This window comes from Sminthopsis crassicaudata, chromosome 1 (assembly GCF_048593235.1).
Source record: "Sminthopsis crassicaudata isolate SCR6 chromosome 1, ASM4859323v1, whole genome shotgun sequence".
NCBI classification, from domain to species: Eukaryota; Metazoa; Chordata; class Mammalia; order Dasyuromorphia; family Dasyuridae; genus Sminthopsis; species Sminthopsis crassicaudata.
Window position 1 is genome coordinate 45,745,306 of NC_133617.1, and position 24,475 is coordinate 45,769,780.

At 40.6% G+C, this 24,475-nt stretch overlaps 2 protein-coding genes across 3 annotated transcripts in view; one reads left to right on the forward strand and one right to left on the reverse strand.

Moving 5' to 3' along the window:
* The window catches only part of ANKLE2 (ankyrin repeat and LEM domain containing 2), a 28,295-nt gene extending 19,338 nt beyond the window's left edge, over positions 1 to 8,957 (forward strand). Inside the window, exons 8-13 of the mRNA XM_074300267.1 lie at positions 825 to 1,003; positions 1,572 to 1,678; positions 2,998 to 3,191; positions 4,961 to 5,720; positions 6,488 to 6,619; positions 7,486 to 8,957. Coding sequence (XP_074156368.1) covers positions 825 to 1,003; positions 1,572 to 1,678; positions 2,998 to 3,191; positions 4,961 to 5,720; positions 6,488 to 6,619; positions 7,486 to 7,687 — 1,574 coding nt within the window. The 3' untranslated portion in view covers positions 7,688 to 8,957. The remainder of the gene's footprint in view (positions 1 to 824; positions 1,004 to 1,571; positions 1,679 to 2,997; positions 3,192 to 4,960; positions 5,721 to 6,487; positions 6,620 to 7,485) is intronic.
* Positions 8,958 to 10,476: 1,519 nt separating this feature from the next.
* On the reverse strand, positions 10,477 to 22,272 carry PGAM5 (PGAM family member 5, mitochondrial serine/threonine protein phosphatase). Of its 2 annotated transcripts, none has more exons than XM_074300342.1 (7): positions 22,132 to 22,272; positions 19,173 to 20,148; positions 16,096 to 16,274; positions 15,184 to 15,309; positions 14,139 to 14,227; positions 13,700 to 13,830; positions 10,477 to 11,949 (listed from the first exon to the last, which is right to left on the reverse strand). In XM_074300342.1, exons 2-7 carry the CDS (start codon positions 19,529 to 19,531, stop codon positions 11,799 to 11,801), a joined length of 1,035 nt encoding a protein of 344 aa, XP_074156443.1. In that variant the 5' UTR covers positions 19,532 to 20,148; positions 22,132 to 22,272; the 3' UTR covers positions 10,477 to 11,798. The 2 variants fall into 2 exon arrangements, with proteins under 2 accessions (XP_074156443.1, XP_074156435.1); XM_074300334.1 differs by having other exon boundaries at positions 13,700 to 13,833; positions 22,132 to 22,255.
* Between the last annotated feature and the right edge of the window lie 2,203 nt (positions 22,273 to 24,475).

The following is a 24,475-nucleotide window of genomic DNA, read 5'->3' on the forward strand; positions in this document are numbered from 1 at the left end:
TTGGTCTTAGAAGTCCTCATATACTGACCTGCTGCTAGGTCCATACCCTTCCAAATTGTAAGACTTATGCCAAGACTGGCAGTAACTCCCCCCCCCCCAAAAAAAAAAGAAAAGAAAAGGCTACATAGCCCTTATTTAAGTCTGTTTTACATTTCTGATGCCATAGCAGTAACTCTGAGTTTTCTTTTATGCCAGCCTATACCTTAGGAGTGACCTGGACAGCATTTTTAAGTGGATCCAGGTCCTAACTCAAACTTGAGAGGTAGTTTGAAATAATGGGAGTCCAGGTCAAGGAAATGTATTTCTCAACATAGGACAGTCAAGGAAACCAGCTTATTAAGGAGAGAGAGGAAATGAAGGGCAACTGGGAAAATGGATGGAAATAGGTCCACTGTGCTTCCAGGCAGAGTTGGGCCCCTATTGGGGCCCCAGGGGAATGGGACACCCTTCTTCTCATATCAATTGAGTCTGGCTGGTTTTTGAAGAATACTTATCTGAGTCTAGCAGGACCAAAGATTGGGGGAAGGGAATAAGAAGCCTGGCCTCAGGGACTCATTCTGATTAATGCTAAAAAACAAAAAGACTCCAATTGAAAGGAAACAACAAATAATATATTTTAGTTCTCTTTATGATTGCTTTTTCATTAGGCATGAGACACCATGGAGCTGTTTTGAATTGAATAGTTTTATCATGGAAAAAACATATTAGATTATATTCATTGCTCATTTTTATACTAAAATATGATAGGTTGAACTAATGAGAAAAATAGCAATAACATCATAACCCGAGTTTTAAAAAGTGAAAATACACTATTTTTTCTTCAGGTCATTATTATGTGCCACTCCTGAGGGCAGAAGACAATTCCTCTCCTGTGATTGGTGACATATGGACTCCAGATAAAGCAGATGGGCGCCCTCATATATCAACACCCCGATTTGGGAGTAGCCCTAAAGATCCTGTTCTGAGTGTGAGAGCTTTTGCGGGGCCCTTAAGCCCATCCAAAGTAGGTGATCGTGGAAGCATCTTAATGTATTTTGCTTAACTGAGTTGCTAGTTTTGTATCTTGTTGAGAGATCCTATTCCATGAAAAGCTCTAAAATTTTCCAAATAGTTAATAAAAACAATGACCTCATCTCTCTATTTAAACAGCTAATGGAGAGAATGATATTGGATCACTGGAAATATCTTTCTTGGTGGCTTTGTATTTCTTTCTCTGGAGCAGAGAGATACTTAGAAAGCTGTACTGGATGACTTGGCTAGGATAATAAGGCTAACTAATCAAGGGCAAGAGTGGAGTTAAAAATTTGGAAAGAGCCCCTTCCCAAACTGATCAGGATCATAATATGTAGTTTGTTCCTTAGTTCAGCAAATACCTTGGTGGAATTATATCTTCCCTCTGATCAAAGGGATTCCTCATATTCATGTTTAGAACTTGGAAATTTTTACTTTAGGTATGCTAATTGAACTTGTAACATTTTTTTGTAGAAAACAATTGAGCTCTTTTTAAGTTGTCTTGGCTTAGTAAACAACAGATAAAGTTTGTCATAATACTTGAATTTTTCTCTTTTTAGGCAGAAGACTTTCGTAGACTTTGGAAAACTCCCCCTCGAGAGAGAGCTGATTTCTTTCATAATGTCAGAAAATCTGATCCTGAAAGAGGTGTTGAAAGAGTGGGGAGGTATGCTGAGGGCCATACTATAAGAAGATTGAACAGTACTGTTGGCCAATGAGCTGTAGGATTTGTTTTTTATTTGAACAAAAATTATTTTAGTCAGATATATAGGTCAAGCTGAAGAATTTTGTTTTTTACACTGTGATGCAAAATTTTTAGTTTTTTGTTATTTTGAAGTTGTAGAATAATGATGGAAGTTTTTGTTGTTTAACTATGTCCAACTCTCCATGATCTCATTTGGGGTTTTCTTGGCTAAGATACTGGAATAGTTTTGCCATTTGCTTCTCCATCTTATTTTATATATGAGGAAACTGAGGCAAACAGGATGAAGTGACTTGCCCAGGATCACACAGCTAGTAAGTTATCTGAAGCTGGATTTGAACTCAGGAAGATGAGTTCTTTCTGACTCCAGGCTTGGTATTCTATCCACTGAGCCACCTCACTACCCATAATGGAAGTTGAGGTCTTAAAGAATATATTACAATTAAATGTGTGTTAAATTTATGTTAAAATTTTTATTTTCTTTTAAAATATTAAATTGTGGTTTCAAAATTTCGTTGGACCCATATTCACTTGTAGTATAAATATCTTGAAGTTTTCTAGAATAAGTCCATTTATTTTGGTATATAGACCATGATTTGAGTAAGGTGGGGTATTCATGGGAAACATTACTTGTGATGTTAATTCTACAATAGAGGATCCACTTAATGAGCTAGAGGTCTGCCTCTGGTTCTTCAAGTCTTGGGAGTACCCCTATATTACCTGGGATGTCTTTTCTTCCCACTGAAGAAATATTTTTTTTAGGAACAAGAACAATAGTGATCTTTGATTACTGGATTGGATGAATGATTTAGAGTGCTATGAGAAATTTTTATTTACTTGTGGATGTGAAAAGCGCTCAAGGAAAGGTTAAAATTTTCACTTTGCCAACTTGTAATGGAATGAAAAAAATTTTTTTTTAAAGTTTACATATATAGTAAAAAATAATAGACAAACAGTGCATTGTATAACTAGGAGAGGGATTCCTTTATTTAATATGCTTAACTCTTTTAATCTTTTTAACCATTTAAAAAAAACTTATTCCTTTGATTATTTTGTTTAAGGTCTTTTCCCACTGATTTATGGAATGCTTTACTTGTTTGCCTCATGTTCCTCTACTAGACTTGGATGGAAAAAAGATTTTATTAATGTAAAGTATTAAATACTTGGAGTTCAAGTTAAGGATAAAATTAGATAGAATTCAGATTTCTTTATTCAGTAAGTATATGTTTCTCACATTAAATTTTTAAAAGCTTTTTCTTTTTGTTTTGTTTTATTTATTACAGGGAGTTAGCCCATGAGTTGGGATTTCCATGGGTTGAGTACTGGGAGTTTTTGGACTCCTTTGTTGACCTTTCTTCCCAAGAGGGCCTACAAAAACTAGAAGAATACCTTAGTCAACTTGAAATGAGCAAAAAAGGCCTCCAAGAAACAGGAGAAAATGAGACTTACAACAAACCTAAAATTTATAATACTTCTGGTAAGAAACATGTTTATGGTTTGAGCACTGTTTTAAAAAAGAGCCATCCTGATTTTAAACTATTATGAGACATTTAAATTAGTCAATCATTATGTTTCTGTAATTTTTACCTCTTCTAATCATTTTTGGCCTTCTTTTACCCTGCCACTGAAAGGTTCAAATTTTCTTCATATGTAGCTCTGATGGCCTTTATAGATTATATAATCAGTATATATTCAAAATAAGGTATGAATTTTAGTGCATGCCATGCATTGATCACAGTTAGCAGTACTTCAGACTCTATCTAACCCCATAGGGCCTGTCAGGGTCAGCTTTGCAGATAATTTCTTCTTTTTATATTTGTTTTGTGTTTTTGCACATTTGCTTATTTGTCCTTTTGCTCCTGATCAAGCTCTATTCATTGTGTTTAGGTTTAATTTGTTGTAGAAGTTAAACCCATAGTAATGAAATAGGTATAACTCCCTTTTTCAACAATTTCAAGAAATTTAGCTTAGGTCATTTAGTGCCTCTTCCTGTTTTATGCAGGATTCCCTTCTATAATATTCCTGATTGTATAGAGTCTCTTTTTGAACATTTCTTATGACCAGTGCACTCATCTCATGAGGAAAACCCCATAGAGAGCCAAAATTTCCCTCTGTAACTTTTACCCATTGTTCTTTATTCTTCTACTCTTGGGAAACAAGCCCAATAAGTCCTTCACATGATGTCCTTCAGTCATTTGAAGACACTAATCATGACCCATTCTCTGAATATCATAGAAAGAGTCAGTCTTCCAGGAGGGAGGATAGATTTGGCAACTTATATGTTTCCTTAGAAAATTGAGTCTATGTCCTTTCTCAGCCTTTTCCAAACTTTGTATTTATAGATACTACCTGATTTGTTTGTTGTTTGTGTCCAGACCCAATTCTTGGTGTGCTTAATTTCTGTTTCATACTTTCCCTCATTTCAGATATCTCAAATATCTGTCCATCTAAATTAGCTCACAGCCAGAAACTTAGAAGGGGAGTTACAAATGAAGGTAGTTGCATAAGACAACTTTTCTCCTCCTGTAGGAATAGGTTGCCTTTGTTACTGAAACAATTGTTTGCAGTATTCTGCTCTCCCCTCATATCCTCTCCCTTGGTAATATGCATCTCTCTTCTCACCATCCCCCTCTCCTTCATTCTAGACTCTTTCCTTTTCCTCTTTCTTTTTTCCCTTTCTGGTCTATTCATGGCTAAAAAGTTTTTCCACCTGTTTTCACATGACCCTTTTTTCACCTACTGGTTGAGTCCACACTTTAGAAAATCCTTGGGAGTGGGATTTTGGTCATCCATTCATTATAATAAAATTTTAACCTTGTAACAGGATGTTGTCTCCCCATCACATACATGCACACAGAGACATAAGAAAATTTGAGGGAGAAATAACCTGAAAGAAGGTTGAGACAACAGGATTTTGATATGATCTGGTAAAATTTTTATGACTGCTGACTGTGAGCTTAGAAATACCTAAGGTTCACGTGATACTTTATACAGTCTGACATTGTGCTTGATGTATTTCTAGCAAAGTGCCTTAATAAGTTCATAGACTTAATTTGTGTTGGTCACCTTTTAATCAAAAATGCTATTTTCATTTTGTTCAATAGGCATTTTAAAATAACCAAAATGTGTATTTAGAAAAACAAATAACAGAAATTAAAATTATTCATCATCTGTCTCATATGGATAAAAAAAATCTAATGGATATCTATTGTTCATTTTTTAAATTGCCCCCTTTACTTTTCACAGGTAGGAGTAAAAAATGCAGCAACTCCATCTCTGTGGGAGCATTTCTGGATGAAGAAGATGACATGAGCCTAGAAGAAATTAAAAACAGACAGAATGCAGCCAGGAATAGTTGCCAACCACTTGTTTCCCAAGAGCCTGCCATTGGTGCTTTTGGAGACTCACCATGTGATATTCTCTCCATGGAACACACAGCAAAAGTAATAGATACATCACACCTGCCTGGCCGACACTATGAGAAGGGAAGTTCTTCCAACAGAAATGGGTTTTGTAGTCCTGTCAGTAAAGACAGGATTCTCAGTAGGGAAAAGCGGAAGTCACAGAGTGGAGAGGAGTGCTTGCTTTCACCTGTCTGCCATTTAATGACAGAATTTGACAAACTAACATTGCAAGACCAAGGAAATAGGTTTTTTGAGAAAACAAACCAAGTTATGGCAAAAACTGATGATGAGAGAATTCTGACTTCAGGAATGAATCAAGTCAAAATTTCTAGAGACGAGGTAGATCAGATCTATGCAAATCAAATAAAGGCAAACTGCTTGTTGGAAGAAGATGCTACTACAGCAGGCAAGTCTGGAAATGGCAAGAGGAGGACAGGAAAAGGAATGTCACCTCAAATCGATAGATTGTTCTTGGATTCCAATGCTCCAGATGGGGACTCCCAGCAGGCTCAGATGCAGCTAGGCTCTTCCGTCCTCTCATCAGAGTCTCCTCCAAGATGGTTTTCCCCAAATGAAAGAGCCAAGAGATTCTTTCTTCAAGGGTATGAATTTTAACTACTCAGTACATACAGTGTACCTTGTCCCTTTACTAAAATCCTTTCTGACCATTTACACCTTATATTTGTTTTGTTATTTTAAATCTTTCCTAAGAAGGAAAAGGAGAAAGTTTTAACTTTATGTTAATCATCCATTGGGCTTAATTACACTTTCATAAAATATCTAGAGTTCATATAAAATTACGTTTAAGGGATAACTCAAACAAGAATAGCTTGAAGTACAGTCAGATGGCAGTACCTGAAAAGTCACCATGTGGCTTTTGAAGGAAAACATCCACCTGCCAACGCTCTTGACCAGTTTGGTTATCCCTCATTGGGGTCAAATTAGCCTTGCTGCCACATAGTCAGGACTATAGCTCTAATATAGAGTGGCCTTGGCTGTGATCCCCTCATCAGATGGTTTGGAATGACTATATCATAGCTTCTTCCTCATGGAAAGAAGCTGTTGGCATATAGCCAATCAATTTACATGCATCCTAATTCTTTTTTTTTTTTTTTTTTTGAGGCTGGGGTTGAGTGACTTGCCCAGGGTCACACAGCTAGGAAGTGTTAAGTGTCTGATCCAAATTTGAACTCGGGTCCTCCTGAATTCAGGGCTGGTACTCTATCCACTGCGCCACCTAGCTGTCCCCTGATGCATACTGATTCTTGAATAAAAAGTGCTAAATCTACTACTATTAATCCAGTTAGAAAACAAAAATGAGATTCGGGACTGTTTTGTTGTTTTTTCCATTGTTTATTTTGTTTTCTAGAGAAAAGCCAACCAAACTGGACCGGGATGTTTTAGCAGCTATAGAGCGTGTTGACATTGATCCTCAGAAATATCCTGCTATCAACAAATGGAAGAATATTGTTCAATCCTTTTCTGCTTTAGAAAGGCAAAGGTATTAGCAAAAATTTAATGTACAAATTTAGATATTCTTTGTAGTTGCCTGTTTGAATGGGCTTTGAATTGCCATCTACATATCTAAAGTCTAACTGAATAATTGCACTGTTTAAAATTGCATTTGCTGTTTTAAATAGAGGAGACAGCCTTGGGATCAGGAATAGCTATGTGCAAGCCCACTTTGTGGCTGGTTATATGACTCTGGACAACTTTCCTTTAGTCTAAAACTATAGTTGCAAAGAGTTCATGCCAGCCTTGCTATATCCCAGTAAAATTACAGAATTAGTCCCAAGCCTTATCCTAAGGTTGTAAAATGTGGTGGTTTTTGTAGATTGCCTTTGCAGCAAAAGTGACATGTTTTACATTGTGGGCAGTAGGTAAGCCGGGATGCAGAGTGACATCCATTAAAAAGAGCTATGCCTAGAGCCTGAGGCCTGGGTCATTTAATCTCTTTGAAGCCTGAATTTTCTTGTAGACAAAATGAGGGAGTTGGCTGTGCCAGTCTCTGGTCCCTCCCAGCTCCAGCTTTCCCACTGATCCCCTGTCATGCCAAAGAATAGGGTTGTGAATGACCCAGACCCATTCCTGCTCATTCTTGATGCCATAAGTCATTAGGAACACCTTTTCTATAATGAAAGCACTTAACATCTTCACTCTTGCACATGAGAACTAAAGGACTTCGGAGAGTTAGCATTGTTGGCACTTGGTAGGCTTCCTTTTTTTTCTGCTTGTTGATGTGTCTGCAGATCATTTCTGCGATGCCGAGGCCCAAAGTCTACATGTTTGTTTCTGTGCTACCTTCCCTCCATTCACTACAAATTGCAAAATATAGTTAACATTCCCTTCTTTTCCTCCCCTCCATAGCTGGCCAAGCCCTGCATTGAAAGAAAAACTCAGATCCCAGTGTTCAACTTTGGGTTCACCAAGAAGCTCTGTGTGCTCCAGCCCTGGAAAATATGGCAATTCTTCATGTTCACCTAGTTTGGGGAGCCCTGGACGGTACAGCCCTGCATATGCAAACTTGGTATTAAAGTTAGGTCACCCTCCAGAACCGCCTTCCCTGTAGAAGATGAGACTTTTCTGCTGGGGACCCCATTTAATTTTTCATTATTTTTGGTTTTTTTTTTAAAGTGGGGAGGCACATGAAAGTTTTGTTGAAATAACACAAAAGAATGTATTCTGATTATTTATTAATCCTCGTTTACAGAGGACAAATGTACAATTTTTAAAAAAAAAAAATGCAAATATATATTGTTTATTTTCCCAGTTAGAATACTGTTGATTTGTGAGTTAGCAAAGTGTTAACTCAGAGAAAAGTTTTTAAATAATCCTTTCTGGTAAAGCAGTGACAAATTCAGACTATCTTAATTAGTGATTCTTAATGAAAATGAGGATCTTTAAATAGAACAAAATGATAATCCATTTTACCTGGCGGACACTTTTACATGATCACCATGGCAAAGAACAGCTAAATATCTAAGCAGGTGACTGAATGTCAGGGAATCCAGTGCACTAGGTGAGAGTTAGCAGTCCTCTAACTCAACTTCACTTTTTGTTAGTTTTTTTTTACCCATTTTTGTTCATAAAAAGAAAATGTTTGGTAGCTTTTGGGCTTTGAATTTTTATTACATGATGGGAGAGAAACACCTCTCTGGCTAACACAACACTCTTAAGATGTTAAATGAAAACCATTATAATTCTTTCTTGTAAACATCAGTGTCTGAGATGCTGATAATTTTGGTTCACTGGGAGCTTTAAAAAAATTGACTTGGTTAAAAACTGGGCTTTTTCCCTGTGAAAACTAATGGAAGTAATCATACCAAGAACCCTAGCAATAACTTACCGCCCTTCTTAACCAGCAGGGGTTTTGTAGTCCAGCTTAGTGTGACCCCTTCTGTGGGCTAAAGAAATCCCCCAACCAGTTTCTTCGCTGGGAAGTCGACTCAGAAGATTGCAGTGGCAAACATCTCCTGTGCCTTAGCCTCGGGAAGGAGGCCACTGGTTCATTTGGCAGAAGTGTGTGCACTGCCATGTTATAAGAGGGCAGGAGCTGGGCCCTTCTCTCTTGGCAGTTTCTCTTGGCTTAGCCCTCAAGTGAGTACAAAGAGTATTAGTAGAAATCTCTCTCTACAGTTTTAGAAGCAGCAAAACGTAACTGAAGTTTAATATAGCTTCTGAAGACTGCTGCTGTCTCCAACTGAGGCTCCTCATGCAAACCGTACCCTCTTCTGAATACAATGGAGGTTGCATATGACCTCCAGAATTGCTCTTCATGTTTTTGTGAGCTTAATAGTGCCTTTTGTTTAAAAAAAAAAAAAAAAAAAAAGAACACAGTTTTTTGACTTTTTAAAAGTATAAACTGACATCTTAAGTTTGAGTACTTAAGGTGTTTATTTCCTTTATAGAAGTTTTCAATTGAAATAGATGTGAGAGGCTGTTACTTCTGCATGACGACTAGAGAAGGAGCTGAGTTTTGTAATCAGGCTGTAGATTATGAAATTGTAAAGATTACAGTTGTTTATTTCATTGTGTTCAAGATAATCTGGGCAGTAAGTAGGTGGAAGTCATGTGTCCTCTTAAGAGAGCATCATTCTAAATAGGAACAAAATACTGTTATTGCATTCACAGTGAAGGGAGATTTCTCTACACTGACTACCTGTTAACACTAGCCAGTATACTAAGGTGTTTGTATTATTAACTTTTCTTTTATACATAAAAATGGAAATAAAAATTACAGTGTCTATTTTTTCTTGGTCAGTGTTTTTCAGATGATTTTTCCTAGATTCAATATGGTCTTCTCTCATATGTTTATACTATGTTCTTTACTGATGTAAAAAAAAAAAACAAAAACAAAAACGTTGCTACATAGCAAGTTGGCACATTGATTCATCAGGTGTCCTAAGTTAGACCACTTTTTATATCATAATGCTTTGTACCACTTAATGAAATAAATTATTTTTAGCTCATGATATTCCTAATTTTGGACAGTTTCTTAACATTTTAAGCCCTGGTTTAGAAAGCATTCAAGATAATAAAATGCTGATGGATTCATTTGCTATTTTTAGTTACTATATTTTTTGTAAAATGCTTAAATGTTCTAACCCAGACAGAACAAAGATAATTTTGGTATGAGCTGAAACACATCACCATGTATTAAATGAGTAAGGGAAGAATTTCATTGTAAATTTCTTTGGTGTTTGTGAGGTTATGAAATGTCTGACTCATATGCCATGAAACAGGTACTTTTATGTGCAAATGGAACTGAGATAGATAGGCACTGCTGCAAAGGAAAACTGTATGAAAACTATTGGGATGCATTAAACTTCATTAGGAAAAAAAATATTCAAGCAGTTAAGTTGTTGTAATGAAAGTGTGATTGGGAGACATGGGATGGATGAATGGTTATGAGCATGTGGATGACCCTTTTAAATAGTCCATAAGGATAAAAAAACCAAACCTTTTTTCCTCCCTGTCTAACTACTACTATTTAGTGCTTTAGGGTTGCAGAAGATATGTCTCAGCTTTGAGATGGTCTTGATTTACCAAGTTTTGTAATTCCCTAAAAGGCAAATGATTCTGGGATAGCATATCACACTCCTAACGTAAATGCCCCAAAAGAAGTTGGAGTAAATAAATTTCTAGGGTCCTTTACAGCTCTGAATATGTCATCTGGTACAATTCTTTGGTGTCTTCAGTATTACTGTTAACTAACAATGTTCCCATTGCTTCTATGTAATTCTCTGGGAGCTCTGAAAAAACTACACAGCAAAGCACTAATTGATTAGATTAGCCTTCTCATGGGAGCTACCAATTCAGACATTGGAAAAGAACACAAAATCAAATGAGTAACACCAATAAAATAAAAACAATTTATTGTGTAAACGTTAAAAAAGTTGATAGATAAAATGATAAGTTATCCCAATTGTTTGCATTGATTGATTGCAGTAAAATCTCAACCACTTTCACAGTAATTTTCCTACCACCTTGTTTTACCTGAATTAAGACATCTGTGGACAAAGATTATTTGGAACAGACACTTTTTGTCTAAATACCCCAAAGCACTTAAGGGTTACTGGTGACTGAATCCTTAATTGGTATAAGACATTAATTAGCAACAACCAGAGGCACCCCAGTTCTGATGTTAAGCAAAGACTTAGTTTGGGCCATTAACAGATCTTTAACTAGATAATCTTTTCTTGTATTAGACCTTTGTTTAAAAAAAGAACTATAAACCTAATAGGCCATTCCCTCCTCCCCCCCCAAACACTTGTCAAACTGTTCAACTTAGGTACACACCAGTGGCTTTTCTTCAGCTGGACAAAAGTATCTGTACTAGCAGACTTGTCTCAAAAACAAGCCTCATTCTAGAGGATACATATATCTCATCTCACAGTCTTAGGACAGCTCAGCTCTTCTAGGAGCAGGCCAGAGAGGTGGAGCTGTCTCGTTATCCATCCCAGCAGCTTTTACAAGTTAGAACTGTGCTAAGAAATGGGTTTTCAAAACCAGGTGGTAAGGGCTTAGAAAAATGGTGAGAAAGTTTTATATTAAATACCTGTGTTTTGAAAAATGAATTAAGTTGTAATAATCTAGAGATCTAGGAATTACTTGAACTAGCCGAATTGTTTCTTCAACTGCATGATTGATCACACCAGACTGCCCCACTGTAAGCAGCTGTAACCAGTGCGGCACACTGCTACCTGAAGGAAGGCTTTAGTTTCAAAAGGACAGACTGACTCAGATGGCAGGAAATTTAGCTGTTGGCAAGATCTCATAATGAAAATTTACTCATGTGTGACTTGCACATCTGTAACATCATGCTACATCCAAATGTATAGAAAATATATAACTTCTAACTCCTATCCTACTTTATTCCCTTCAAACACACAAAAGCTTTGGTCAAAGAGAGGCAATATCTCTATATCCAGAGCCTTCTGAACCCTGTGACGTCTTATCTGTCCCAGTGGTGTCTTCATCCTCCCTGGCCAGTAAGGCCTTTGACAGAAATGCAGCATTTAAGCACGGTTTCATCTCTTCAGGACAGAAGGATAGCCAGCAAAGGAAAAACAGGAGGGAAATCCAAATACTTTTGAAGATGCAGCATTCTAGCCAAACATTACAAACAAAGACGAGTCTGGATGAATGGACACGCAGCTGATGACTGCTAAGATGGGCGTTCAAGTGCGGGTGATTTTGTCAGGGGGCATGAATCCACTGTCCCCCAGAGTCCTTAGTGCCACCCTTCCACTTGGACGGATTACCAGATGGGTTATACTGCCATTATTAAGGGACATCCGCAACCAGCCTTCTGGAGGGAACTGTAGTGCTCTTGAAAAGGAAAGTGGTAGAACCATTAGCCCATGTTTTATGCTAAGTTCTCTTCTCACCCCTTCCCCCAGATTCTACCCTGCAGAGCAGCATGCACATGGATAAAAATTGCCAAGAAATAATAAGTTATTAACACTACTGAGACCATTCTAAAACACTGCTTATGGGGGGGAAGGAGGAACTCAAACCTTATATATCCTTTGAAAAGCAATATGGAAACGCACAACAATGGCAACTGCTTTTCAACAGTGAAAGAGGTGGACAGTAATAGTGTATGTGAAAAAATTACAGCATGTTAACATGGCATCATAAAAATACAAATACAAGAAAAGACAATTTGAAATGATTTCAGGCATGAGATCATAGATCACATTTAGAACTTGCTGGGAGGAATCTCATAAATGGGCAAGTGGAAATCTGAACCCAAATCTTCTAGCTCCCATGTCAGCATTCTCTTCCCCTCCAGGATACTGACCCCGAAACAGCATAAAATGCTGAAACAACCACATAAAAACTTAAAAAGCTTAAGGAATTAACCTGAGCTGGAAGGAGGCATGAAATAGAGGTAAGGAACTAAGATAGTATTAAATGTTTTGGGGCTTCGAGTAGTAGGATTCTGTCCCTCATTTGTTTTTAGTGAAAAACTGAACAAGGATAATAAAAAGAAGCAGGACTTTATATAGTTTTTAAGGTAAAGAAGCTAATAGGGTGGCTTCTTTTTAAGCCAGTGTTTTCTCCAAAACACCCAGGGCTGAGTGTAGGAAGAAAATGTTCAGTCTAATGAGAGCATCCAGACTAGACACTAATGACAGTCCTGTCCTGAACTGCTCTGACACAATATACTGATGTGAGGTGACTTTTCCACCCCAAATTTAAAATGAAGGCCTAAACCAAAGCTTTAGCAAATGTAATTCAACATGAAGGCATCTTCTGAGAAGATATAACATATGGAATCGGGCTACCCAATAGACAAAGATATTTTTGGCCATGTCCAATTCAGGAATCTGCTATTGGAATTTTGTTTTTCTTTTTTTCAATTGGGAGGAAGGAAAAATGGATCTTTGTTCATTGAGAAATAATTTCAAAAATAAATTTAAAATCCAATTCCTTTTGACTGGGTGCTAGAACGAACTTCAAAAGTTATTCCAGCCACTCATCTTAACAGATCAGGAAACTAAGACCAAGAGAAGTCAAGTGACTTGCCAGTGTCACACAGGCAGAGCCAGCATTTTTAATGCTTTATGCCACTAAAGCTGCCTTTCTCCATTGTACTTTTCTAGATTCCTTACTCAGATGCTTATGAATCACCATTTTTTATGAAAAATCAATTACAAACCAAAGACACATGCTAAGGATACATAAGAACTGGTGACCACCATGGATTCATATAGGATACTCCAAAAACCTTAGTAAAAGTTTTAAGCTTAGACTCTTGGGATACACTATAAGGAAAAAGGGCATAAGAATTTATATAACACCTACTACATGCCAGGTGCTTTAAAAAAAAATTATTTGATCCTTAGGGCAATCCTGCAAGGTAGAAATGATGATCCTTATTTTACAGAGAAAAAAACGGAGGTACACAGATAAGGTGACATGACTGGCCCAGAGTCACCTATCTAGTAAGTGTCCAAGGCAAGGTTCAAACCCAGGGCTTTGACTCCAGGCCCAGTGTCTTATCCACAGTGACATTTAGATGTGTAGAAATAAAATATAAAAGAACTTCAACACTCGTCGCTCCTGCCATTACCTGCAGACTATGTAGCGGATGACATTGGCATGACATACAAAGATTTCATAGCTGTCCTCCTCCTGCTTGGCGTCTGCGCGGTGGATGAAGTTCCGAAATGCAGCCTCGATACGGGCGCCATCCTCGTAATACTGCTAAGGGCAGACAGTGGGGAATCACAGACTGTTAACAAGATGTCCGGCACCAACGCCCCCCTCTGACCTTTGGATGAGGAATAAAAAAGCCCAGTCTCGAGGTGGGCCGATCTAAGAGGAGGGAGTGGGATAGGGACCCTGGAAGAAACACGATCAGATACCTATGAAAACGGAGAAGAGACACTCCTGGGGTAAAAGCCTCATCTCTGCTGCTCAAAGGAATGTTTTCCATGTAAACATCTACTTGTAGACTAAAAGCCATCCAGAAAAAAAAAAAGAGAGAGGGGGGGGGTGATTTCGTTTACCCGGGCTTCTGGCTTCCAGTCAGATACAGGAGGGTCGGGTTCAATGGGAGCACCTTCCCGTAGCAAGTCGGTGCTGACTCGGTTGACTCCTGCAGAGAAAGGAAGTGTCCTTGTCACGGTGATGGTACTGGGGTATGGGACTGATGTCTCTGAGGGACCTCAGCCAGCTGAAAGAAGTCTAGAGAAGATTCCTGGGCTAAGGCTACAGGCCTTTCGCACCCCAAGGAACTAACCTCGAGCCTGCGGTGTAAGAGCAGTACCAATTATTCCAGACAACACAAACATGGCACAAAGGGCCAACCCTTCCTCAAGCACAAAGAACCAAGTAATGCTAGTAACTGTTTAGCTGGAAATGGAACAGAAACTAGCATGTCCAGGTTGCATGCCTTTATACTCTGGAATGCTTGGACATATTCATTCAGGAGAGATCTGATGATCCCTAAGAAACCCATGCACAGATCTCAATACAACCACATGAAATAAGCAGTTCAGTCCAGCCAACAGTTCAGTCCAGCCAACAGTGGAAATAGACCGAGAGGTCCAAGAGCCCAAGATTCCAATCCTGCTTCCAATGCTTCCAAATTCTGATACCTGGCCAAGTCACCTCGGCAGACAACCAGCAGCTCCTGAAATGAGGATAATAGCTCCTCCCCTCACAAAACAACAGGCTCAGTGAACATCCCTGACTTGAAAGCACCACCGGCTAGTTATTATTAATTATGCATCTTTAACAAGGATGTTACTTATGCCTTGGAGTTATACAATGTTTTACATTAATTTAGGAACAGGGCAGCTAGGTGGCGCAGTGGATAGAGCACCAGCCCTGAATTCAGGAGGACCCAAGTTCAAATCTGGTCTCCTAGCTGCGAGACTATGGGCAGGTCACTTAATCCCAGGCCTCAGAAAAAGGGGAAAAAAAAATTTATGGAACAGCAATACTGAGTCAGAAGAATAGCCTATGTTAGGTTCATTAACTCTCCATCCCAAGGCACAGGCCACAAATAGGTACGCAAAAATTGGGTCAAGACAGACTGGAGTCACTTACCTGGCAGGTGTTTGGAGATGATGTCAGTTGTTTCTATGGCCCGGGTCATGGAAGAGTGCACAATCTTATCAAACTTCACACCCAAACTGGCTAATCGATAACCAGTCAGTTCAGCCTGTTCACGACCTGAAAATGGAAACAGATTTTAGAGTTCTGTTTGAGTCTGTCAGCAAACACAGCCAAAACAGAACCAAGTTTGGGATGTTTTCTTTTTTGAACATGTGCAAAGGAAAATATCTGATCTGGTTATCTAGACTTGGTTACTCCTCACGACACCTGACTCACCTGACGTCACAAGCACTACAGTCGCTAAACCTTTCATTGTTAAACCTGAACATCTGCACAATGCGAGCTGTGACCCACATACCAAATCTTTTGAAAAGGCTCTTGGGAAAAGCGAGCTCCTTTTTATATACGCCTAGCTGAACTCAGCTCCACTGTAGTAGTAACTGCATCCCTGAGCTTGCCCTTGGAAGGTAAGGAAACCAGCTCATACTGTGGGGCTCCTAGGAATGTTCCATACACTGTGGAATCCCTAGTTCCTTGTGCTCATTGTGTGCCCTGGATAGAATGTGGCTGTGACTTACAAGGGTTACTTCATATCTGTACTTGTAAAGTTAATGTTTTAGAAGCGTGGTCCAGAGGAGGTACTTAACTAACAAATGCCTGCTGAATTGGACCTGCATGTAGAAATCTGAGTTTAAGTTATATGGATGGAGGTCCACTCATCTGAGAATAAACCTGAGCCATTCCCAAAGAACAAGACAGTCCTGAGGGAGGTTTGAAGAAGCTGCACAAAGAGGTCATAGATGCACATATTAGCATCCTCATTAGCCAGGAAGCTTTCCTCCGGAAAACAAGGTTCATCATAAGCAAGAGCCCAATAGGACTGTGGGTTGAAGGCCCACGTACCCAATTCAGTCAGAGTTCGATCCTTATCGAGGGAGCCATCCAAATTATATTGCGAATGCCTGATCAGGAAGATGTGGCGAGTGGCTCTGGCTTTGAGGTTATCAAGTTTGGATGTTATCTCCTCCTCACCAGTTTCTGTGCTTCTTTTCCTCAAGTTGATAAGTGACCGGGGTTCTCGCCTGATTTTCAAAAAGAAGACATGTTATACTGTGACTTTCCATATAATTCCCCTCTAAGTATATTTTAAGAAGTGTGTGTCCCAAATCAGCTACACCCAGAAAAGGAACACTGGGAAATGAATGTGGACTACTTGCATTTTTGTTTTTCTTCCCAGGTTATTTTTACCTTCTGAATCCAATTCTTCTAGTGTAACAAGAGAACTGTATGGTTCTGCACATATATATTGTATCTAGGATATACTATAGCATTTTTAACATGTATAAGACTGCCTGCCATCTAGGGGAGGGGGTAAAAGGAAGGAAAGGAAAAGTCGGAACAGAAGTGAGTGCAAGGGATGATGTTGTAAAAAATTACCCATGTATATGTTCTGTCAATAAAAAGTTATAAAAAAAAAAAAAAAAAAAGAGAGAAGTATGTGTCCCACTTTCAGACTGACAAATTATTCATGAATTAAAAACTTGGTATCTAAGTAGTTAAACATAAGAAAGTTGATGAAGCTAAGCAGCTGAGTGCCCCAATCCCATAAACTCTTATTAAGTAAATATACTTATATAGGTTTTAGTCGATTTGAGTTTTTCCATTAAAAACAAAACAAGACACAACAATGGACACCATAACTTCTTTCTGGGGGGGAAAAAAAAGCTCATTCCGTTTTAGAGCGAAGTTTAGAGTCAAAATAGTTGATTTTTTTTTAAATCAGATTTATGAAAGTAAATTCCAGTGTAAGTACTATCATAGCTTTGAACTTAGTTTTATAAAACAAACTAGAATTAGACATAGCTGCAGAAGACAAGATCCAGGATCTTTTTTTAATCTGATCAGAAAAGATTTAAACTCTAGTTAAAAATGGAAATTGATTTATTATACTTCTAGCCTATAAATCCTGGTTTGTCACTCCTACCCACCTGTGATCTTGGCCAAATCATTTACTTCTTTGGAGGACAAGTTTTCAGTTTCCTCATCTGTAAAATGAGGGGATTAGACTAGATAAAGTCTAAAGTCACTTTCTGGGTGTACGCTCTGTCTTTTCCTGATAAGGGAATTTCTTCTCTGTGCTGCCCAAGCACAGGGCCCTACTTTTATTTGAGGTTTCCACTTCCTCATTTGTACATTCAGATAATAATAACAGCCAGGTACCACTACCATGACTTAGTTTTAACAAAATATTGCAAATTTCTCTCACTGTATTTTTTCATAGAAGCTAGGGAGTAGGTGCTATTATTATTCCCATTTTATAGAGAAAGAAACTGAGGCTGGATTTCAACTTAGGTTTCTGACTACAGGGTGAGTGGTCTACTCACCATGCAGCTTACCAACCTCATAAGATTCTCAAGGTTCTTTCCAACTCTTATAGAACCATTAAAAAAAATTTACTGAGTTCTTCCTCACCACTAACACAGACTGTCCCTCTAAAGAAGGGTTTGCTGACTTGCTTGTTGTAAACACTGATGGGCCTATAAAATGTTATTTGGTCCCAACCTCAGAGTCTATCAGTTCATCAATACAGGAAACTCTCAGACCTGTAATTTCATGAGCTCATTAACAAAGCACTAACTCCCTCCTCTCTAACACACACACCATCAGGAATTCATACAACACAGGCCCAGGGAGTTGCCTAGGGCACAGAGAGGTGGCTAATTATGAAAAAGGTCAGAAGCAAAAGCTAAAAGGAGGGGGAGAAGTAAGGGGGGGGGGCTACAGAGTCTCCAGAAACACTCCACATTAAACCCTGTTCCAGGACTGGGACACCTCTTACCCTTCTTGCCTTCCCTCCACAGAAGACCTGGCAAGGGAAGATAGATCCTCTGACTGTGCAGCCCTGAGGAGTGGGTGCAGGGCCTGTACCAGGCCAACCGAGCTCTGCCAATTTCCTCTTGTCAGTCACACAAATCCCCAGCTTTAAACCGGCTGCTAAATCGGCTTCAGCCATGCTGGTGCCCATGTGCCCGCTGCCCCCTCCCTCTGTCCTGCTCTTCTCTGGACATCTCCCTAGGATGCTAAAGCTGCTTAATTGTGCCCAACTCACAAGAACCGTCCCTGAAAAACCCTCCCAGGTTCCAGCCAGAACCGAAGTCTTCCTTGGTTTGGAGGTGTAACACTAGGTTGTCAGCTCAACAACAAGAATATGGACTTTTTTCATCTTTGTCTTCCCTGAACTTAGCATGAGTGTCCAGCACATAGTAGGTGCTGAAATAAATGTTGATCGGCTTGAGCTTGCAAACAGTCGGTGTTTAATAAATGTTCCTTTTCTGGCTTAGGGGTAAAGGTGTGAAAATGTGTTCCTAGGTAACTATGCCGAGCCCACCACCCCCTTAAGGTAGAATTAGGCTGGAGGGCAGGATTGAAAAACAAGGAGTTCCTTTTAAACCCCCTCCTCAAGCATCCTTACCATTACTTAGGACTTCCTTTCTCCTGAGCTCAAAAAACATTTCTTTTGATGTTCCTTCTGGATTTAATAAAGGTCGGCGTCAGACTGTCCCTTCCCAAAAGTCACAGTCAGGTCGCCCCCTCTCAATTTAATACAGATCAAAATCACATTCTGGCAGCGAAGCCGAGATGCTCGGCACACAGTAGTGCGCTTAATACAACACTAGCTAAAGGTATTTATCCACAACCCAGGAGGCAGCTCCCGGCAGTCCCTTCTCAGGGAGCCTCAGGGAGAGGGGGGTGAGCTCGCCCCCGCACCACCTCGGGCTTTATCTGGGCGGGTCCCTCATCTCCCGCTCGAAAGGGTCATCCCCGGCTCCCTCTCCCCCGGGAACCCTCCGGGATCGCCCCTAGGAACGTTCACGGTGTTTTGGTATCTAGGAAGTGATCTCGGGGCTACGGGGCCCGCTCCTTTACAGATGGGGAAACTGAGGCTCAAGGGAGGAAGGGGTTCGTGCCGCTCTCCTTACTTGTCCCAGTTACTGTCCCACACGCCGCGAGTGGGCCCGGGGCGCACCCGCTCTGCCCACGTCGGGGCTTCCGGGCTGGCCCACCGGGACTCCGCGTCCGAGGCGCCCGTTCCGCGCGGCTTCCCCACGGCCACGGCCGAGAAGAGCACAGCGGCGGAGCCCCCCGCCAGTCCGCAAGCCGCCAGCTTCAGCGCCTGCCGGAACGCCATCCCTCGAGGCCGAGCCTGGGCCGTCTCCTGTCTTCCACCGCTTCCCGCCGCCGCTGCCGCTGCCGCTGTGGCCGCCGCTGCCGCCTCCTCTTCACGCTTCGGCTCCGTCCCCGGCTGCCGCCACCGGAGAAGCGCAGGCGCTCTGGCCATGGACGGCGCGCGACCGGGGACAAACTTCCCCGTCGCCGGCCCCGCCCACAGGCCGGGGCTCCCGCCTCCTGGCGAAGCTCGCGAGCCGAGTGAGTGACGAAGGGGGTGGGGCAAAGTGACGTAGTTGTGAGGGGGAGGGACTAGATCTGGCCCCGCCCTGGGGGCGGGGCTCTGTGCCCCTGGAGCTCTGGGGAATTCTGGAGCGTGTGAGTGAGTGGGAGGGAGGAAGGGAGGAAGGGCGGCTCCCTCTTGGAGCCGAGCTGGCTCTGTGCCAGCTCCCCTCCCATCCGCGCAACACACGCATCGGTTAGGAATGGGGAAACCGAGCTAGGATGCTGAGCTGTTTACATCTGCCAAACTGTAGTGCCCCCATCACCTCCAGAAACCTAATCCAGGGTCCCCCTCCTGCCTTTCCAGCCTTCCCTACTGCACTCCGCAATCCAGTGTCTTGTTGTCCGTGGTTCTCCAAGAGGATCATGACATCAGGGACGGGATGCCGTGACGTGCACGTGAACCGGATTTCAGAGAGGCAGGGCTGGGCCAGGTCACTACCTCACTTTACCCTCCTGCGTCCAGACCGGAGCCTTTTTTAGCTACGATCTTCAACGGGTCTCAGTCTGAATGAGGCGACACCCATTCAGTGATTAAAGCTGGGTAGCCACTGAAGCAAAGGATCTCCTTACACCTAATCAAAAAAATCTAAACAAATTAATCTATATGGCAGGGGAAGCCCTACCCGGTTTCTGTCCAAAGCAACTTACAATCAGTCAATCAGCATCTAAAAAATGACCGAAAGGGATTTGGCCAAGGACCTATTGGTGACCAATCAATGAGAATTCTTTGTAGCTTTGGTTTAAGCCTGGTCTTTAAAAAAGAAATCTAGCCAGTAAACCCCAAGATGTCTTGGGAGGGTTCAAGGATCCAAAGATCCTCTCTTTTTTCCTTCCTTCCTTTCTTTCTTCCTTCCTTCCTTCCTCTCTTCCTCCTTTCCTCCCTTCCTCCCTCCCTCCCATCCTCTTTTCCTTCCTTCCTTCCTTCCTTCCTTCCTTCCTTCCTTCCTTCCTTCCTTCCTTCCTTCCTTCCTTCCTTCCTTCCTTCCTTCCTTCCTTCCTTCCTTCTTTTCCTCCCTCCCTCCTTCCCTCTTTCCCCTCCTTCCCTCCCTTCCTTCTTTCCTTCCTTTTCTCCCTCTCTCCTCTCTCTTCCTACTTCTCTTCCTTCCTTCCTTCCTCTCCCTGCCTTCCATACTTCCCTTAGGGTATCACACTCTTACATACTTTTATATTGGCCTCTTGGCTGGTCATTAGACTCACTGTCTTTTGCCTTCTTTTGTAACCCCAGTGCCAGATACCTAGAGTAGTTAGGTTTAATATGGACTGATTGACTTTGTATGGCCAGTGCTTACTTAGCACAGTGCTTTCACATAGCAAGCTCTTAATACTTATTGAACTGAATTGTTCACAAGTAACATATCCCATCTTCAAAATCTGAGCATTTCAGTTAGTTAATGATATTTATTTCAGTAGCTAATATTTATGCAGCCCTTACTATGTGCCAGGCACTGTGTTAAGCACTTCATAATTATCTCATTTAATACTCACAACAAGCCTGGGAGATAGATGCTATTATTATCCTCCTAGCTGAAGCAGCCAGAGGTTGAGGGTAAAACAGCAGGTAAATGTCTGAAGTCAAATGTCTCAGGCTTCCTAATTCCAGGTCAGGCACTTTATTCACTTCACCACCTAATTACCAATAAACATTTTATTAATGGCTTGCTATGTGCCAGGCAGTATGCTAAATAGGCTGTCCTCCATATCTGGAATGCTTCCTCCTTTTCTCTGTGTCCTGGCTTCTCTGTCTCCCTTCAAGTCTAAAATAAAATCCTACCCATTCCCAATGCATACCCCCGTTCATTTATTTCAGTCTAAAGGTGGGTGTCCCACAAGTTTTAGTTCAGCTTAAAGCTTTCAACGATTAAAGCTCCACTGAGATTTTGGGGACATTATGCAAATCTTATTTCTACATAATTGTTTGCATGTTGTCTCCCATACTAGACTGTGAGATCTTTGAGATTATGAACTGGTTTTCTGTCTATATTTATTTATTTTGGCATCCCCAACTATTAACACAATACCTGGCACATAGTAGGTAATAATTGCTGGTTGACTGTCTCTAGTGTGTGCCCTCAGCATCCTATTCTGAATGTCCCCACTCCAAGGCCCCTCCCCATTCCATAGTTTCTTTCCTCCATAGTGGCTAGATTGTGTATTTGATAGAGTTTTGGAGTTAAGAGGCAGAAATTTGAATCCTGAGTTCGAATCCTGACTGTATAGTTCTAAGCAAGTCACTTAACATTTCTCTGTCTGGGTTTCCTCATTTGCAAAATGAGAATAATAGCATCTACTCCTTATAGTTGTTTTGAGGATAAAAGGAGATTAACTTTACAAATCTCAAAGGGCTACATAAATGCTTGCCATCTTCACTACCAAGAACCCTCCCTGGTGGCCACCCCTTGCCTTTCAAAACACTCTGAGACAAAGTCCTGATTGGCCTGCTGTGGTCGGGGCTTTCACTTCACTACCATCACCACCACCATCACTCACTTCGCCCCCACATCCCTGTCCAACTCTGAATCCTGCCACATTCTGTATCAACCATCCCTTGCACATATCTGTGGTCCAGCTCTGGAAAGCATTCAACTTGACTTAGCTCCCTTCAGCCTTCTGTGGGATCAGTCTGTCACTGAGCATTTTGTAAATGATAGGTAAATCATTATTAAATTATTAAATCACAAAAGGTGATCCACTGGAGAAGGAAAAAACAAACCACTACAGTATCTTTGCCAAGAACACCCCCTACACACAGATACACACACACACACACACACACACACACACACAGTGTTGGCATGCTATGGTCCCCGGGTCACAAAGAACCAGATGTGATACATGTTGGGCATGTACATACTCCTGGGCTTGCACATATCTCCTGCCACACCCCAAATACCACCCACACAGGTGAGCTTCCCAGAAGGCTCAGGCTTAAACTTGAGCCTCATCTTGTTTAGCTGCTAGGTCCCTTAACTTTCCATTTCTGCCAGTATAACTCCAAACCACCTGTTGAGATGCTTTGGGATTTTAAAATGCAAGGAGCTACTATATGAAGAAAACTCAGCAGCCACACTCTTTACCATCAGGCCTTAGCTTTCTTTGGGGATGTGGACTCTATTTGGGGCCTTTTAAGCCAGTGGGGCCCAGTCCTTTGGCACCTCCTTTTCCCCAGGGGGCTCACATTCTCATTTTTCTGGCATGAGTTGGCAACAGATCTGTTTGGTTTTCCATTTGGAGTCTGCATCTGCTGATTAATTTAGCATGTGACTTATAAATACAGTACCCAGGAAGAAACCTGGGTTTAACTTTACAAATCTCAAAGGGCTACACCCTTATGCTGTCTTCTTGATCCTTCTTACTTCATACTTCCTCTGTTCAAATTAGGCTTTCCAAGTTTCCCTGCATTCTTCATAGACTTTATTATTTTTTTCTGGCACAGTCATGCTTTTTTTTAAAAACTATATACAAGAGGCCATTTTTTGCCTCATTTCTCACCTATCCTTAATCACTGATTAGCTATTGCCTCAATGAAACTGAGACGCGTTAAAGACCTTATCTTAAAAAGACCAAGGTCTGTCTCTGCATCCAGTGGCATCTCCAGTCGTCTTGATCTCTTCTGGTCACTGAACCCAGATGGCTCTGGAGGGTAAAATGAAGCAGGGGACACCTTGCACAGCCCTTTTCCACTTAAATGCAGTTCACTTACATTTCATAGTACCACTTCCCTAATGTCATAATCTTCTTTGAGAACGAAGGATAAACTGTAACAACTTCACACTGCATCAGTTCAAATGAGTCTTTCCAAGTTTCTCTGAATTCTTCATAGGTTTTTTTTCTGGCACAGTCATGCTTCATGATGTTCCTATTCCATAATTATCCAGCCATTTCACAATTAATCAACAGTTACCCACTTTGTTTCCAGGACTTTATTTTGCTTTACTGACCAAAAAAAAATGCTATTATGAATATTTTGACATGTACATATGGGTTTTTTTGTCATTGATTTTTTTTGAGGTATATGTCCGGTATTTGGATCATAGGGTGAAAAGACATTGCTGATTTAAATCACTTTTCTCACATAATTTTCACATGTTTTCCAGAAGATTCAGACCAGTTGCATCAAGATCAATAGACCTTTGAGGTCTAATTCCCCATTTTACAGTGAAGGATATTAAAACCATGTGACTTGCCCATGGTCACAAGATATGAAATGTCTAAAGAATGATTTAAATGTCTTTTTGACTCCAAAACTTGTACTTGATCCACTTAGCTGTTTAGTATATTAGTGTGCCTGTCACATACATCTCTTCTGGGTTAGCTTCTGACTATTTCCTATTTCTCCGTGTAAATTGTATGACATTCTCCTGGGTCTGTTAATTTCACTCTGCATCAGTTCACACAAATCTCAGATTTTCTGAAATCATACCATTCATCATATTTTATAGCACAATATTTTATCAATAATTCATAAACCATAACTTGTTCAATTATTCCCCCAGCCTTCTGTTTCCAACTCTTTGCCATCACAAAAAGAGTTACTAAATATTTTTGTATATATAGGCCTTTTTCTTCTTTCCTGGATCTCTTTGAGGTAGAGATATAATAGCAGTATTGCTGGACATGCACAGTTTAAAAGCTTTCAGGGCATAATTCCAAATTGTTTTGCAGAATGATTAGACCAGTTCATATCTCTAATCAATAATGCATTAGTACTTAGTATAGTTATTTTCCCACATCCCATTTGTTATTTTTTTGGGTCATTTTAGCCAATCTGGTTAGGGTGAAGTGACACCCCAGAGTTGTTTTAATGTTGATTTCTCTAATTTAGTGATCTAGA

What these genes read in the sequence shown, in the direction of transcription:
- PGAM5 (XM_074300334.1), bottom strand. Translation starts at nt 19,531, where the DNA reads ATGGCCAGAGCGCCTGCGCTTCTCCGGTGGCGGCAGCCGGGGACGGAG. An exon ending in TGGGACAGTAACTGGGACAA is followed by an intron (nt 16,275 to 19,172) that starts GTAAGGAGAGCG and finishes TTTGAAAATCAG; the next exon opens with GCGAGAACCCCGGTCACTTA. An exon ending in ATCCGCTACATAGTCTGCAG is followed by an intron (nt 11,950 to 13,699) that starts GTAATGGCAGGA and finishes TTCCTTTTCAAG; the next exon opens with AGCACTACAGTTCCCTCCAG.